Source organism: Tachypleus tridentatus, chromosome 8 (genome assembly GCF_004210375.1).
Source record: "Tachypleus tridentatus isolate NWPU-2018 chromosome 8, ASM421037v1, whole genome shotgun sequence".
NCBI lineage: Eukaryota > Metazoa > Arthropoda > Merostomata > Xiphosura > Limulidae > Tachypleus > Tachypleus tridentatus.
Genome location: NC_134832.1, coordinates 105,475,611 through 105,494,031, shown reverse-complemented (window position 1 = coordinate 105,494,031; position 18,421 = coordinate 105,475,611). Strand labels below are relative to the sequence as shown.

At 33.0% G+C, this 18,421-nt stretch overlaps 1 protein-coding gene across 1 annotated transcript in view; it reads left to right on the top strand.

The window, feature by feature from the left end:
* Window positions 1-18,421, top strand: part of LOC143223130 (E3 ubiquitin-protein ligase UHRF1-like) — a 57,594-nt gene that overhangs the window by 21,781 nt on the left and 17,392 nt on the right. Inside the window, 8 exon segments of the mRNA XM_076450641.1 lie at window positions 2,661-3,001; window positions 3,837-4,052; window positions 7,026-7,159; window positions 11,147-11,333; window positions 11,956-12,037; window positions 12,040-12,186; window positions 14,125-14,229; window positions 15,272-15,378. Of these exon segments, the coding sequence (XP_076306756.1) occupies window positions 2,661-3,001; window positions 3,837-4,052; window positions 7,026-7,159; window positions 11,147-11,333; window positions 11,956-12,037; window positions 12,040-12,186; window positions 14,125-14,229; window positions 15,272-15,378 (1,319 nt within the window).

The window sequence follows — 18,421 nt, the reverse complement described above, 5'->3', positions numbered from 1 at the left end:
TCTATCACTGTCTGTGACGAGTGTTTCCAAGCTTAAAACTATAAATTTATTTCTTGCAAATGTTTCAACAGTTAACTATGCTTTCACTCTCTTAGATTTTACTGTATGAAGTTTTTTCTTGTGCAGCACTAACTCCATATTAATAATAATTTTTTCTATACAACTCATGGGCTTGCTACCAGAATAATCATTGTACAAAAAAAAATTCTTGCACCAGTAATGTTTGAAAATATGTTTTGCACTTTTTAAAGATTGTATCACTCACCAAGTATAATAAGGCTGTGTTTAATAACAGATAAAATTCTAATTTCAGATTCCTGCCAATGAAGCAATAATCAAAATTTTTGATTTGAACTACTGCCAAATAATTTAAAAACAGATCCAAAACTAGCAAAAATTTGCATCGTAATCCATTTTGAATTTATGTGGAAATAAATAAAATTATTGATGTTGACATAAAAAGCATGAAATTGTAATTTTCAGATATATCTTGTGTACAAGTAACTACTTAGTAAAAGCAGTAATTCTAAAACTGTGACAGGTGACAAAATTTGGAAGCAGGGGTTTGAAATTCATATCCCTGCATTACTGGAAATTTTTACCATTATATTTTGCATATTGGATAAGTTTGTTGTTTTTTTACTCAAATCCTTCTTTCTATTGTTAGAAAAACTTGTAGATATATGTGTAGCCAATGAAGTTCCTGAAAATTCTGAGTTGCAGATGCATGTTACAAAATGAATACCTCTAATTTTCAAATCATTACTACATAAAAAATACATTTAATTCACAGGGGATCCCTGTCAAAATTTGCCAGGTATGACATCACAATGAGGGTCAAGCTATATATAAGGTTCCCAATAATTTATCTTATTCACTACTGGCAAGATTATCAGACCTGAACTCTGGCTGTTGTGGAGAGGAAGGGCAGGATAGAGTATTATCTGAAATACATTTTCAGTCTAGGAAAATGTAAACTTTCAAAACACACCTCTACTCACAACAGATAAAATCCCACACTGACTAGATGGAAGTGCTAGTGAGGGCAAAATTCACACAGAGCATCTGCATAGAATAACAGGTGTGCAAATTTGAGACATTAAAACATGGTATTGGGGGGTCTGCACTACTTCTGAAACAGGATTGCTATTCCCATAGATAAAGTGAAATCTAAATGTGGGCAGTAAAGGACAAGGATGACACTACTCACTATCATGAAATTTATCCAGACTCCAACCACACAGATGAAGTTCCATATTTCATTGTTGAAATTGTAGCTCTAAGAACACAAAGCTAGATCAAAGTTGTAGTGGCTAGAGTGTAAAGACTGCAATATAATATAAGGGAATCCAACCCAAAAGTTACAAGATGTTGCACAGCAAGCTGCAGAAATTACAAAGATAAGACAAGCAATACCAAAGTGAACAAACCCTCATTCCAAGCTGAAGAAATCAAAAATGCAACAAACTGAACTTGGAATTATAGGTGGAAGTACTCAACCTAAGTCTAAATGCAACATAAGAGCCACTGGAATTAGAAATGGAAAGCAAGTAACATTCAAAGGAACAAGTCTTTCCCCCAACCTGAAGAACTCCAGAATGCAGCAACCAAACTCAAAATTACAGAGCCAATTGATGTCTCACTCAACCTCAGGAAACAGAGATCATTCAGTCTGGGATTACAACTGAAATCCTAACTCCTCAACCTAGGAGACAAGGTAACATCTCCTGCCCCTTGGATTACAAGAAGGATGTGGGATAAATGAAGTTCAAACAATGACTTGTGGATGTGACACTTGGCAGGCAAAGTAAGTAGTAGTCAAGGGCTCTCTTCCACAATCATGAAATGTAAGAAAATAACCAAATAGAAAGGCTACACTCATACAACTGGATAGCAAAGTGTCATCTCTGAACCAGAATTACAAGGAGATTCCCATGTAGGCCACACCATCTTTGTTGTACAAAAACTGAGAAAATTATCCAGGGTTAATGCTGAGAAAGTATCCTTTTTACTTTCATGAGTGGAATAGGAAATACCAATATCACTTAGAAGGAATAACCCTCTGTCCATCACTCCAGCAACTGGAAACTCAGAGTAGTAAAAATTTCCTGGAGAGTCTAGAGGAACAACATCCCCTATTTGGAAAAGTAATCCAACCTTGATTTGTTCAGTTCAAGGGTTAGTAGGGATAGGCAAATTCTATTTTATGCTTTACTTATGACAATGTCCAGTATTGTACATCATTTTTGACATAGAATGCCATGATATAAAAGGTTGTTTAATGTTAGTATTATTAATTAATCATTGTATGAGTTGATATTTCATGATTTTCTTTTTTATACTAAAAAACTCGTACTTGCAGAATTGAAAGATGCAGTTTAACATTTTAAGGCAACTAAATTCTTAGAATGTAAAATTTCCTTTTGTTCCTAATATATTTTGCTCAGAATTGGTTAATACCTTTGTGTTAATTTGCGTAGCAGACTGTCAGAATTTTCCATTTATTGGTTTTTGTCTTTTGCAAGTAGGATTCCTAATTTCAGGTGTGTTTTGTTAAATTCTGTTTTTAAAATGTTAATGAATAAAGTGAGGTAAGTTTGACTCTTTGAGAATCTTACATTATAGTTTGTTACGTATATCATGAAAATAATTCTCCATAGATTGGATCTCTGGTGGATGCCAAAGATATTAGTCTTGGAGCTTGGTTTGAAGCAAAGATTTTAAACATCTACGAGGGTGATAATATGTGTGAAGTTGAGACAGATAACAGTGATGAGAATATTAGTAACTCTAACAAGAAGCTTGTAGAGAGAAAAGACAAGGAAACAGATTGTGTAAATAATGTGCCAGTAAAGGAAAAGTGTTCTGACCTTGAACAGAATGGTAGCTCTGGGTATAATAGTGGTCTTAATGCAGTGTATCAAAGGAAGACTTTGTCATCATTAGGAATAAAGGATCACGATTCCAGTGATACCCTTGTGTACGAAGTGATGTTTGAAGAGTAAGTACAGTAAAAATGGATAAAAACTGAAAGGTGAAATTTCTTATAATTAAACAAATATTACATTATTATTTTTTCCTTAGTTTTTTTTTTTATTGGAACAAAAGTACTGTAGCAAAATGTTAATGATTTAACTATTATAGTTATAAATTTGGAAAAAAAAACTAGTTATAATTTGTGACTTGATATATAAAACATATTTTAGTGTAACAAATTGAAAAACTTGTAACTATTGATTAAGACCTGGCAGGTTAAGAAAAATTTTGATGAATTGTGGTTTTCTGCTTGTTTAGATGGATTGAGAGTTGGGATATTTTTCAACCATTGTGAACTCTCATAAGGCTTCACTGATTTAAAATAAATTTACTTGATTTTATTCTTTTTTGTTGAAATTTTGTTTAGGCATCCAAGAGCTTGTTCTTACTAGATAACTTTTTGCAGTATGTGATTAATTTGAAAGGGTTTCATAGAAAGTAGTTTGTTACGTTGTTAAGTTTTCCAGTTATGTGTTGCATGAAGTCATTATTATTGTTTTTTTAAGATTAATTGCAATGGACCAAGTTGTTTTAAAAGTTTTTAGGCTTTTTTCTTATGCATCTGAAACAGGATTATGCTATTAATTGACATTATGGGAAGTTTTTGTCTGTTTGCAGAGATGATTAACACAATAAGACTAACATATACATCAAGGAAGAACCTATCTTGTTAATATATTTTTTAAGGATTGTGTAATGGTAGTAATAGTTGCTCAGGTTTTTCTGATTTTTTTGCAAAAAGCCTTTTAAGGTATATTTTCAGTATAACAGTTTTTAATGTTTTTTTAAATCAAATTCAGCTATGAAGAGGAAGAACCATTAAAGCTCAGACTAAGTGAGATCCGTCCACGAGCACAAACAATCGTGAAATTTGATGATATTAAAGTAGATGAAACCTATATGGTCAATTACAATATAGAGGAACCAGATGAAAGAGGTTACTGGTATGACTGTTTAATTTCAAAGAAGAAGAACACTAGAACTGTTAATGAGATTTATGGAACAATATACATGGGGTATGTACATGTGTAAAAAGCAAGTATTTGATATTTTAAAAGATTTTACACTGTTTTTGCACTTCTATTAAATGTGTGAAAATTAACCTTAATAACTAGAATAAAAACTGTGATTTGAGTAATTTGTAACATGTGTATTAACATGAGTTCTACTTTCTAAAACTTGTTTTTTATTTTTACGTCAAACCATGGTAGGCAGTACAACCTATATCAAAATAAGATGTGTACTTCAGTTCTGAGCAAAGTCAACCCTCATCAGCAATGTCAGAAATTGTCATTTAATAAAGCTTTTCCTGATGTAATGTATGAAAGCTTGCTTGGTTTAATTTCTTGTACACCTTTATAAAGCTTTCTTTTCCAAAGTGAGTTTAAGACCATTCTTCTATCTTACTAAATCTGGCATAAGCCTTTTAATGACAGAGAAGCCTTTCTCAAATGACAACATCTTGTATCAATATTCTTTGACATTGAGAAGGCTTATGACACTTTATGAAAGTATGGCATTTTGCAAGACCTTCATATATATGGGTTATGTGGCCATTTATTCATTTTTATTAACTTTTTAATGGACAGGAGATTCCAAGTTCGTGTGGGTTCAACACTTTCCTGTTCTTTTCTACAAGAACTTGTACCACAAGAGCTACCCCCACTTGGGGAGCAGATTGATGTTCTATGCTAAAGATATATTGTGCTCTTATTCGATCGAAACTCTACTATAGATCACTGGTCTATGGCTCTGCTAGACCCTTGGCCTTAAAGATGCTTGTCCCCATTCCTCATCAAGGACTTTGGCTTTGCACTGGGGCTTTCTGCCCTTCCCCAATTCAGAGCTTATACATAGTCTCATGAACCTTCTTTGTACCTTTGCCATTTTCAACTGTGTTTACTATATACTTTGAAAGTTCATTCTTTATCAAAGCATCTCACCTGGGATTGTGTTTTCCTTCCTCAGTGGGCCATACTTTTATAGAAGAGATGATCTACCATTGCTCCTTTTCACTTTTATATCCAGACGCAGTTGAATGAATTGGGTCTGTCCATGGATAACATTGCAGTGTCCACTGATCAGCCCATCCCACCATGGCTTCTTATAGTCCCCAAATGTAATCTATCTTTAAGTCATTTGAGAAAAGCAGATGCTCCCGATTAGAAGTACCTTCTTTTATTTATGAACATCTTTCAAACAATCTTTCCATTCCTACTTATACAGATAGTTCAAAATCAGCTGATTCTGTGGGCTCTGCCGTGGTTTGTTGCAGTTTGGTGGTTGCATGCAGAATCCTCTCTACATCTTCTGTGTTCACTGCTGAAGTTTATGCCATTTCTCTTGCCCTGGATCAAATAGAAGCTGAGCAGTCCTCCAACTGCACTATTTATACTGATTCTCTTAGTTCTCTACTGGCTCTGGAATTGCTTCATGTTGGTTCTCACCCTGTTCTCGTTGCTATTCAAAACCGACTGGCCCATTTCTCTTTAACATCTACTTCTTTCCAGTTTTCCTGGATACCGGGCCACATTGGTATTTGGGGAACAAGCTTACAGACACAGCACCTAAATCTATCTGCTCTGGCACTATTATCACTGTGCTTATTCCATACATGGACTATGGTCCTGTATTCAAAGCTTGGCTCTGTGCCAGCTGGCAGTCGACTTGGAGTGAGCAATGGAAAATAAGCTTTTCCAAATCAAATCCTATATTTGACTTTGGCCATATTGCTTTCGTAAGGATCGGAAGGAGGAAGTTGTTCTAACTAGACTACATATTGGCCACAGTTTTTTAACTCATCGTTTTTTTTTACCTGGAACTGATGCACCAGTGTGTAGTCTGAGTAACACTCAGATCACAATAAGCCACATTTTACTTTCTTGCCATCGTTACGACTCTTGACGATGGCACCATTTTAAACGTGTTCTGTCCCAGGGTTTGTTCAAAACGTTAAACAGTGTTCTTGGTGATGGTGATGCTGTCCACCTTGATAAAGGTTTTTAGTTTTTTAAAGGCCATTAATCTTTTTAATGCCACTTGCATTTTTTAATTTGTACATTACATCTTTTTTAATGTGGTTCCCTTTTAATAATCACACTCTCTAGTTCGATTTAAAATTAGAAAATGACTAACATTGAATAACACCAGGACTGGAAAGACCAACTTCAGGTGGCTAACGCTGCTGTTTGAACTACCCGTTAGTCATCCTGGCAAGTTATTATTAAAATTTTGCTACATGTCTTTTAACACTTTTATTACTTTACTTTTTCGAAAATGGCCATAATGACACACAACTTGGAACCAGGACTGGAAAGGCCAACTTTAGGTGACTGACGGTGGTTCTTGTACTTATGGTTTATTATAATTACCATTATGCTACAGAAAGTCCTTTACAACTTCTCTTACTGTAGTTTCTCTCTTAATGTTATAGATCTCAACATTGGTTTTATGCTATTTGTTTTGTTTTACCTTCATTTCCTTTTATGAATTTTACTGCATTGTACTTTACTTTTACCTTTTTACTGGATGTTTGGTGCAGATAGCCCTGCTGCTTTGTGCCATAAAAAAACTAAATCAAGCAACAAACCTTTTAATGAATCAAATTTTTATGTTTTTATCACTTTTAAAACATTAGATAAGTATTAGATGGAAGAATGTACTTTTATATATGAAGTAATGTATTTCTAAGTTTTAAACACTAATTCATATTTTATAAAAGTTAATCGAACAAACAAATTTAAATGTAATATTTTTTTAGGATTAACTATGAATGTTCATTAGAACATTTTCAAAGTTCTTTTGTGGGTTTTATGTTTACAATTAAACAGACTTTTGTGCTGTGATAAATATATTTCTTCAAATGTGCAACTAAATATTTTGAATTAGCTTTCCCCTTTCATGCAAATAATGTAACATTTTAAAGATATTCTCTGTTGTGAAGCATGAGTAGGCCTGAAGTGTTTGAAAGTTTGTTTTTTTTTTGACAGGTCTGATTTGGCTCCATTGGACAACTGCAAGGTTGTATTCACAGATGAAGTGTTCAAGATTGAGGATACTAAGGAAATTGATTTAAGTAGTGAAAGAAGTGATACATCTACCTCTTTAGAATCACCAGTCAAAAGTATGATTTTTTTCCCATTTAAAATATAATAAAAATGTACGTTTGTTTTTTCCAATCACAACATTCTGTAGCATTTAAAAAAAATTAAAGTTCTCTTTTTTTTATTCACATTCACATGCTTATATTTTCTTTTGCTGACTAAATGAAGCATGCTTGTGGAATGTAGATAAAAAAACTTTCAAATATATATTCACTGGAGTAATTTCTTATGATTGGTACAAATATTAATTGGCAATCTTATAGTGAGTGTAATCATTTTAGATTTAATCTAGTTTGTACTGGCTGGTTGAATGGGCAGGACTAGAGATATAGACAAAGTTTGCAGTTTTTTCTTTTTTGTTCTTCTCTATCAAAATACCTTGGAATTCAGATTTTTTTCTAAAGTCTTGAAGGAAAATTGTTTAATTGTTTTAAATCTCTATTAATAACAATAAGGATAACTTATTTTGAGTCTGATAGAGAGCGATTTTTGGTTATTGTTCAGTTTACTTTTGTACACCCACTTTTGATGGAATATAAATGATAGGAAACTTTGTTAGGTTTAATATTAGCATCCAATGTGGATGTGATATATAGAGTTGGTGATGGTGAGCATTTAAGTACAAGTAACCATTGTGCTATTGTGGGATTTTACTACATGTAGAATTGAGGAAGAAGAGTACTCTGATCCCAAATTTCAGGAAAGCCAATTTTGAAGGAATGAGACATGATCTGGTTTCTGTAGATTGGAATAAAGAGCTAGGAAGGGATCTTGAACAGAAGTGGAAAGTATTTAGGTAAAAATTAATGCATAAAGAACATGTGTATTCCCTATAGAAGCAAAAGAGCAATGGAGTGGAATAAGTCAATATGGCTTAATGAAGGTTTGAAATATTATATCATGGATAAATATAAATTCAAGAAATTTAAAATTGCTGGAACAAGTAAGGATTTGGAAGACTTGTAAATTAAGAGAACTGGTTGAAAAGAAAGTAGGGCAAAATCTGTGTATGAAAGAGGGTTGGTTGAGAGAGATAAATGAAAAAATAAAGAATTTTTTAAGCATATGATGGGTAAGCAAAATGTTAGGATGGAGATTGGGCCTTGTAAAAATGGTAGTGGGAACTGATCTCAGAAGACTGAGATTGAAATTTATTAAATTATATGTTCTCTTTAGTTTTTATGAAGGAAGTAACAAGTGTTATGTCTCAACTACAGCCCTTAATGTATGGGAAACATTTTGATGTGAAGGATATCATTTTTAAAGTTTTAAAATTATAAGAGGAAAGTTGGGAAACCTTAAAATTGACAAACTGGACCAGACAACTTTTATCCTAGAGTTTTAAAGAAATTTAAAGATTTGATTTGTGAAATGCAAGTTAATATGTTTTATAGATCAGTGAGCAGTGGAAGATTATTAGAATATGGGAAGTTGGCTAATGTAAGTTCAATATTTAAAGGTGGTGATAAGCATTGTCCTTGCAATTACAGGCCAGTTAGTCTTGCATTAGTAGTTTGAAAAGATTTTGAAGAGTGTGATAAAAGTTGCATTCCAGGGTCACTTAATTCAAAAAGCACTTGATAAGGTACCTTACAAAAGACATTTTACAAAACTTAAATTTGTGGGTGTGTGAAGGAATATTATTAGATTAGATAGAAAATTATCTGGAGAGTAGAAAGGAGAGAGTAGTTAACATATGGAGTTAGATCTGACTGAATCACAATTACTAGTGGTGTGTCTCAGGGCTTTTTGTTAGGTCCTCTGCTATTTGTGATTTATATTAATGATACTGATTTTGGAATGAATAATAAAATATTGAAGTTTGCAGATGACATTAAGATTTTTGGGATGGCTAAATGTATCAGATATGCTGAAGATTTAGATCACTTGATTCAGTGGGCCTATAGATGGCAGATATTTAACTATCCAGAATGTAAGGTGATGTATCTAGGTTTTCACAGTTCAATTATTGTTACAATTTAAATAGGAATACATTAAATATTATGGTTGAAGAAAATGGTCTTGATGTTATTGTAAAATCACCTAAGTCACCTAAACAGTGTACTATAGCTTGTAACAGGCTAATAGGATTTTGGGTAGCATCTATAGAAATATTGAATACAAGACAAGGGATATTATTGTTCCACGGTACAGAACACATGTAATGCATCATTTAGAGTATTGTGTACAATGTTAGGCTTCCTGAAGGAGGACACTGAATTGTTGGAGAAGGTTAAAAAAAGAGCCACTAAGATGATACCTGGAATGATGGGACTGTCATATGAGGAGAGATTTAAATCTAAACTTGTTTTTTGTGGAAAGTTCAAGGATCAGAGGGGATTTGATTTAAGTGTTTAAGATTATAAGAGTATTGATAATACATATAGATCCATCAAATGTTTGTGTTTAACAGTGAAAACAGTAGAACAAGGGGTAATAAGCTCAAATTTTGGCAGTGTAGGAGTTGTCTGCAGTTTATACAGTATCACTTTTCTAACAGGGTTGTTGACTTTTGGAATGAGCTACCTTCAAGTGTGGTGTAGGCAGAAAATTTAACTGAGTTCAAGAAAAGATTGAATGAATACAAGTAGTAAGGGGTGATTATAGTTGGGCACTAGAAGGGACATCTTTGATGGACTGAAGCTCTTTTTTTTTGTCTCTTTAAAATTGTGTGAAATTTATGAAAGTTTTACTTATCTTAGTCAATAATATATATTTCGTGTTTTGTCATTTATTGAAGTAATACATGTAAAATGTAAAAGTGGCCTAGAGACATTTATATTTAAATTATATTTCAGGTATCTTGGTATTTATTAAAACTTGTAAAAACCAAATTGAAAAAATATTTATTGTTTCTTTTCAGTTTTGAACAATTGCTTTTATTAATATTTTGTGTTAAAGTTTTTTACTTATTTGTATGAGTCTGATATTTTGTTGGTCAGCTTGTGACATGGACTTTTTGTTACAAAAAACATTTCATTATGCCATCCAAGTTACTATCACATCATTATGAAATATTTCACTACAAGTTTTTTTTATGAATTTGAATATTGTTACAAGAATACATGTCACCCCTACATCCCTGTAATCCATCATTGTATAAGCTTAGACACCCTCTAACTTCCATACCATTATGCAATTTTTTAATGGCCCCCCAAATTGTACAGTTTATGATCAGTTGTCATTTTCTTTTTTGTTATTGTAATCAGTCAGTTTTGTATTTAAATTAAATAAAAGTATCTGTCACAAAATCAGTATTTGTAACAAAAATTGTAGTCAGAAAAATGATGCAACAAAAATGCACTCATCACAAGTTGTCTTAGTAATAATGAAATGTCCAGTAACTAAATGTTCATAACAAAATATCCAGATCCTGTTTGTATCACCTGTATTTAAATAGTATCAATTCATGAACATGATAAATGATGGGGTGGGAGAATGATTATTTGGTCTGTGAGATTTGTAGAAAATGAATCTCACTGAACTAATAACATCATCAAAAGCTAGTTTAATGCACATAGGAACTTTTTCAAAATGACAACTTTTCAATCATTTTCTCTGCACAATTTAACTTTTGAAGAGTTAAAATGTATCTTGTGCTTTTATTGAGTGCAAATTTGGAGTAGTGCACTTTAAATATGTAAAATGTACAACCATTTTTTCCTGTTTTTATTTCATATTCATTCCTTAACTGAGTTCTTCTGATTAATGTTCTCTGCCATCAAAATAATATTCAAAAATTTGTTTTCTTTGCTGATTTTCTTCTCAGTATGGGGAATATATTTGAAATAAAAAAAAATTTGAAGTCTAATGAGATTTCTATAAAAATCAAGATTTTTGTCTTTGTGAAAGTATGAAAAACAGACATGCTTTAATTTTGTCTCTGATCTCATTGCAATAACAACTCAGTTCAAAATGTAGTTGTAATTAACAAAAAGAATGTGTAAGCCTAATTAGACATATTTGTATAATAAATTTTAATAGTAGTGTAACCTAACAAAATTTAGGGCAAGTCAAACCTGATTGTTCTCACTGTAAAGACATTGCAAGTCGCAAGTGTCGTTTCTGTAATTGCCATATTTGTGGAGGTAAAGACGAACCAGGAAAGCAGATAATGTGCGATGAGTGTGACATGTCTTATCACATATGGTGCCTTACTCCTCCTCTTCCAGATATTCCTGATGCTGAAGAATGGTAATAAAATATGTAATATATTAGTTTACCTTAGAATTTTTACATAACTAAATATTTTATTTCATATGTTTTTTATTCTTTTAGTACATTGAATTTGGTATTTTATTTTAAAATATTTGAATATACACAAATTTGGAAACTAGTTAAATCTATATTGTATCTTTGTTAAAGTCAATAATACTTCAAATATTTAATAAAATGTAAATACCCTGGTATAGAGTATTGGTGCAAAGAGATTTCCACTTCTGCAAATAGCGACATAAGGTTTTTTTTGTAGAGAAAGTATTGTGGAAGAAGAAATTACATCATTTGAAGTTTATGTATAATCATGTAAGCTTATTATCTGAACAATTGTTTCTCAGAGTGGTTGTCCATGGGCTCCTTCAGGTGATTAGATGAAATGTTGCATAATTATAGAAGGGAGGCAGTAACATGTATAGATTCAATTGTGGTTTATGAACAAGAAAATTGAGAACCACTAATCTAGACAGTAGATATTTAACAAGAGTTTTATATGTGCTGTTTGGCATCTATCATTATGTATTTTCATATTAAAATGAGTCTTTTTAACAACACACAGTTCTACCAAAGGAAAAATTTTAAAAAAATTATATCTTCATAGGTATTGTCCAGAATGTAAAAATGATGAAACAGAGGTTGTGCGAGCAGGAGAAAAGTTGAAGAAAAGTAAAAAGAAAGCAAAATGGCCTCTGCAAATTCAGCCTCTAACCGTGATTGGGGTAAAGGCATGGCTTGTGTCGGCAGAACCAAAGAATGTACCCTTGTGCCTCCCAATCACTTTGGTTCAATTCCTGGAATTGAAGTTGGGATGATGTGGAAGTTTCGAGTACAGGTGTGTTTCTCATTTGTGTCAGTGTATTGCAGCTTTTAAAATATTTTTTTATTCATTAAAGTCAATGCTATTTAGATGTGTTTACATTTTCTTGTAATTGGCTCTTCGTGTCTCATTTTATTTTGTATTGTCACTTGTAGTATACCAGGAGTTACAAACTTATTTAGCCATTTCGTACAATTTTGCATATTAACATCACTTGATAATTTAGCACAGTAAGTTTTTACCAGTGCTATTAAACTAATGTAAATTAATTCATTTACAAAAACACAGGTCTACATTTTATTTCCTTTGTTTGTGAAGTAAAATTATGAAATTTATTTAAAACAAAATGATGTTTTGGAGTATAAAGATGAATTAAGCAGCATTTCATCTAACATTATTGGACCAATTTTTGATCAAGTTGTTGTGTTTGTAAAATCCTTATTTCTAAATTTTTAGGAAGAATGTTAAAATATTTAGAAAAATAAAATTGGATAGTAACATTTAACAGTTTTTTTACGAGTTCAGTACATGGTAGTTTGAATAAGTTAAAGATGGTATAATTTAGTTTTTGTATCAAAGTTTTATAAATATTTTTATTTGGTACTACTGTTTTACTTCGAACTAGATGTTTATTTCGTTGGTTTTTATTTCTACTGTCTAGGGTTGTTAGATGATTTAATTATATCACATTTTCACAAAAATTACTGTTAGCAGTTTATATTGAACATTTATTAGTGTTGTATGTGTTCTTTGTGACAGTATCAAGATCAAACAAATTGGCTTAAGGTATTTATATTTAGTGATAATAGAGATAACAAATAGCGAAATTAATGAATAACACTTGAAATGATGTGTAGAAGAATTTGCTTTTGATAGATAGGATAGGAAAATAGTAGTTCTCGTCATATTTTGGATAAGGAGATACTAGATCTGGAAATGCATATTAAAAACTCATCACAAATAGTAGTAAAATATTAAACAATAGTGGTATCTTCAGAGATTTAGTACAATCAGTATGGAATCCAGCTTTGCTTATCTCAGTTTTAATATTAAGGGTACCTTGCTTTGGAGGACATTTGGATGTAATTTGAAGGGTTCCCTTAATGTTGAGGTTCTACTGTAGTTACTTCATTGTATATTAAAAGTTTGATAAATATGTATAGTTATGCATGAGTAAGGAACCATTGCTGGCCCTTTATAAAGTATTATGGTGCATTGGTGGCATGAGGTAGTGTTTCACTCCCCAATTCCCTTCTGAGACTATTGTTTGGTTTGAACTTGCCATTGCTACTGCTACTACCCATGATATACAGTGGCAACACAGCAGGTGGGTATGATATCTAAACTATTTAATGACTATCTGTATTTCAGCTATTGCAACTATCGAGGCTCCCACTTTAGTAACAGGGAAAATATATCTGTGTTTAGAGGCTAGTATAAACCAATAGATGAGGCAATATCTATTATGTATGCATAAGTAGTATCATGAATGTAATGTTGTGATATAATCCATTGATGCGAGTGATGCAATCATCCAGTTCATTGAAAAATTAATATCCATTCCTACTTAATACCATTCCTAAAACATATTTTTTGCAGGTAAATACTTTCTTCATACTTCATTTAATATACATTTTATATCAGAAATTAGTCATGGATATGGGTTTGAAACAAATAATAAGCAAAGTATAATAAGGAAAAAAGAGTGAATATGAAAATTAATACATGTGTTAACCCATTAGTGTTTTGAATATTTATACATTCAATCATCACAAGTTTTACAGGTCATTCAGTTTTAAAGTTAAGTCTTTTAGATGTTTGTGTTGATAATCTTGTATGGAAATCTGTTTGAGGAAATTCCTTTTATTATTATCCTTAAAATGTTAAGACTTATGAAAATATATATATATATATAAAATGAATGTCATAAAGTAAGTGCGTAATAACATCTAGGCCTCAGAAGCTGGAGTCCATCGGCCGCATGTTGCTGGCATCCATGGAAGGGAAAATGAAGGATCATATTCTATTGTTCTGGCTGGAGGCTATGAAGATGATGCAGTAAGGAAGAAATTCTATTATTAGTGATAGAATTATCTTTTCTAATAATTTTGATCATACTTTATTTGAGATAAATGTTCATTGCATTTTCAAGTACAGAATTATCTATAGATCTGTAAGTGCAATAGTTAATAGGCCTAGTCTGTGGCTCAAAATACAATAACCTAAACAACAGTAGCTATTTTTATAACAGTTCATGGTTGCAATGGCAACTTGTAGCAATTCAAAAAGTTCCATGTGCATGGATAATGGTAATGCAGTAACCATAGCTATTCAAATGTTGTTTTGACTGCTGTAAATATAGTCACTGCCCACATTTATTGATAGCAATTGAATTGTATATAATTTTATATTCTGATAAGTCTGAATTCTCTTCTCAACCATTTAACAAGTATGCAGTACTCATAGCCACCATCATAATCATATAAGAGAATGAGAACTATTTTTGTACTATGTTGCTGGTCAGGGAGATGCAGCTATTCAAATTGAATGAAATGTAAACTTTGCCATGTTTCTTTTTAAGTTTATGGATTTCCATTGTCAGTGTGGTAAATAGCAGGCTTTCATACTAGCCAGTTTGTGATACTAACTGTAATTAGCAAAGTGGTGAACATTTAGTTCTAGCACAGATTATAGGAATTAAATTAGCTAATTTTTATCAGTGAAGAAAATATTCAGTAATTTTGTTTGTTGAATATCACATATATTACAAAGTTTATGAAGATACTTTGCTACTGAATGTAACAACATAAAAAAATCTTGTACCATGGATTACTAAGCCTAACTTTTTAAAGCATCCAAGATTACCTACCAACAGTACAAGATTGATGCCGTATAATACATTGCTGTTAAACTTGACATATGAATTATTAGTTATTTTAAATTCAGAAAATGCTACAGTTTATTCTATGAACCTTTGGGTCTACTAAAAACTCTTGTTCTTGGTACATTTTTTTTTTATATAAACATCTTTCTTGTTGAGAAAATATTGGTATACTTTTGCTTTAGTCAGCTTTGAATTATTGTTATTTTTTAATTTTAGGATAATGGAGAAGAATTCTTCTATACAGGCAGTGGAGGTCGTGACCTGTCAGGAAATAAAAGAACAGCAGAACAGTCCTGTGATCAGACACTTACAAGAATGAACAAGTATGGAATTATTGACTTTTTTGTAGGAATTATGATATTAAAATACTAAGTATTAAAATTTTTATAGTTTTTGTGTTTTACAATATTGGGAGACAATAGTGTAAAACTGACAAATTTTATTTTGGAGCGTTAAGCCATATACTTCTGTTAAAATCATTTGCCAGGAACTTCAGTCTTAGTTGCGGACAACCTTTCTTGGCCATTTTGTATTCTCTCAGTGGAGTAGCCACTATAGTCCCATGTGCCATGGGGTTTAATCTTGTGTCTCAGAACAGCTGGTATAGGTATAAACACTTTTACCAATAAAGCAGAGAACAACAATTTAATCTTCTTCCTAGGTCATCTAGGATGACCTTCAACCTGAAGATGGACAAGAAAGTTTGAAACGTTCTCTGCCTTATTAGTAAAAGTGTTAATACCTATACCAACCATTTTGAGATACATTTTTATTTAAAGTGGGTTTCTCGTCATCAAGGGGTTTACTCTTGATTGGACATATCCATTTTGGATGCTCTTGCTATTCTACTTATCTCTAGGTTTCCTCTCTCATGATCCTGTATTCCTTATTCTTTGGCTATGATAGCCAGTTTTCTTAGCCAGGCCTGTTTGTGTTGCTTTCTACCTACTTATTTTGTTACTGGTCTCCTATTTCTATAGCTCGGCTTACACAATACTTTTCTTGAGCCCTATTGTTGGCACTTCTTTGGCTATTTTCACCTTGGTCTGGTTGATATATTGACCTCCCTTTCCTTTTTATCCTCCCTCTCTCTTGCTTTACACTGTCATACCTTCCTTCAACTTTTTATCACGTTTTTCTCATGTTCCATTCAAGCTACAGACTTCCTGGCTCTTGTTTGATCCTTAGCTTCTAACTTCATTCCTTCTGCTTTTGCCCAAGTTGCTTCTCTTATCTTTTTCCACTGCACTTTTCTTTTCCCAATTTGTTTCTTCCTTGGACTTGGACCACTTGAAAGGTATATCATTTTTCACTCTCCCTTCCATCTCTTGGACCATTTGCACCATATTCTTCTCCTGTTCTTACCTTCATTTGTCCCTTACCTGAGACCCCTCTTTTTTATCGACTTTTTTCTTCTTCCTTTATGGGTTTAGTCCATCAACTCTTTCATTAAGATACTTGTCTTAGGACACAATTGTTTGCAGACTATTTCATCTTTCTTTGCATTTGATTCATCATCTTTTCTCATTTTATGTTTCTTCTTTGCTAGCCCTAGGATAGGCTCCTCCAAAGTGACATGAGGACTTTCCACACATTAATCTATTTCTCCATATCTTTCGGGTGCCTCTACTGAGGGTTTTCAGCTTCCACAGGTTGCCATATTTCATTCACCTGTTGTTACAATTGCCACATCCACCTGCCATCATCAAGGCAGATTACTTGAACTGTAATGTACAGCCATATATTCCAAACCCTCTCCTGTGTTTTCAGTGTGAGTGGTTCGATCATTCAAAGGTGTCTCGTTGAGATTCTTTGATGTGTGCTTGTTGTGATGGCAAAGGCCACAATTCCTACAAGTGTGAACTGAAACCTCACTGTGTTAACTGTAATGGTTTCCACCCATTTTATTTCATTCTTGTCCTAAATGGGTGGAGAAGAAAGAGGTACAATGTTTAAAGATGGTGATGCTCGATTTGAAAAGTTGTTATCTCCCTAATTAATCTTACAGGACTTTAATGGACATAATCCTCTCTGTAATGGTGCTGATATTGATGGGATCAGTTGTTCTATCAAGTGTATGCTCTTGGATCACAATCTTTCTTCAGTATTGGTTCTTACACTTATTTTCATGTGGTTAGTCAGTCTTTTACCGCTGTTGATCTACCTACTCACTTTCCTTGGAGAGTCAAGAGTGAACCACGATTCTGTGATAAGTTTCTTATTTTGAGAGGAGACTGGTCATGGTTGATGCCACTTGATCCTTGTGCCTCGGTGGAAGTTAGATTAGCCCATCTGACCCTATTTCACTGTTCTTTTGGAACTTGATCCTTCCATCATCTGTATGCCATTAATAGATGACTGCAATGCAGCAGTGACTGACTGTATTGTCTAACTGCAGTGTATTCCTGAATCCTCGACAGATTTTCTATGATGTCTTTGTCTGTGGTAGGTTCCTAAAAACTGCATTGCTTTTCAGTAGGCCCGTGCCCACTCTCAGCATGTAAGATGTCAGATCCAGAAGGAATCTTGGTTTAAGTTCACAACTACCATCTCTTCCACCACCTGTTCCAAAATAATATGGGACAAGATTCAGAAGGTCAGCAGGCATCCATCCCCTTTTTTATCTTGTTCTTTGATAGCCAGGAAGTTGCTGATGCCCAGAACATCATCAGTACTCTCAGTGAAAGCATTTTTCATGCATCTAGAACTAATGTTAGGTCTCCCATCTTCTTGGCCATAAAGTCTTGTGTAGAATGATTGCTTCTTTCCTTTTGGACTGATTGTCTCTTATGATGAATCTCCTCTTTACCCTGCTGGAACTCAAGCTTGCTTTTCATCAGTCTGGCAGTATGTCAGTTGGACTTGATGATATTCACTAAGAGATGCTGTGTTATCTCTCTTCTGCCTTTCTTACTGTTCTTATTCTTGTTGACCTGGCAAGAAAATGGTTTTGCTGGTGCTGAGCTGTTGTGTCCTCCTTTACTTAAACCTGGGAAGGATCCCAAGATTCCTTCTAACTATTGTCCAATTTCTTTGAACTGTCTCTGTAAGGTTATGAGAAGGATGGTTAATGCTTGTCTTGTTTGGTTCTTTGAATCAAACATCCTTCTCTCACCCATCTAGTGTGGATTCTGATGACAGTGCTTCACCATGGACTACCTAATTTGACTTGAAATGTCAATCAGAGAAGCCTTTCTAAAACAACATCTTGTTTCCATATTCTTTGACCTTGAAAAGGATTATGATGCGACATGGAGGTACTGCATTATGTGAAACCTCCACTCATGGGTTGTATGGCCATTTACCCACTTTTGTACAGAACATTTTTTAACGGACTGATGATTCCAAGACCATGTGGGCTCAACA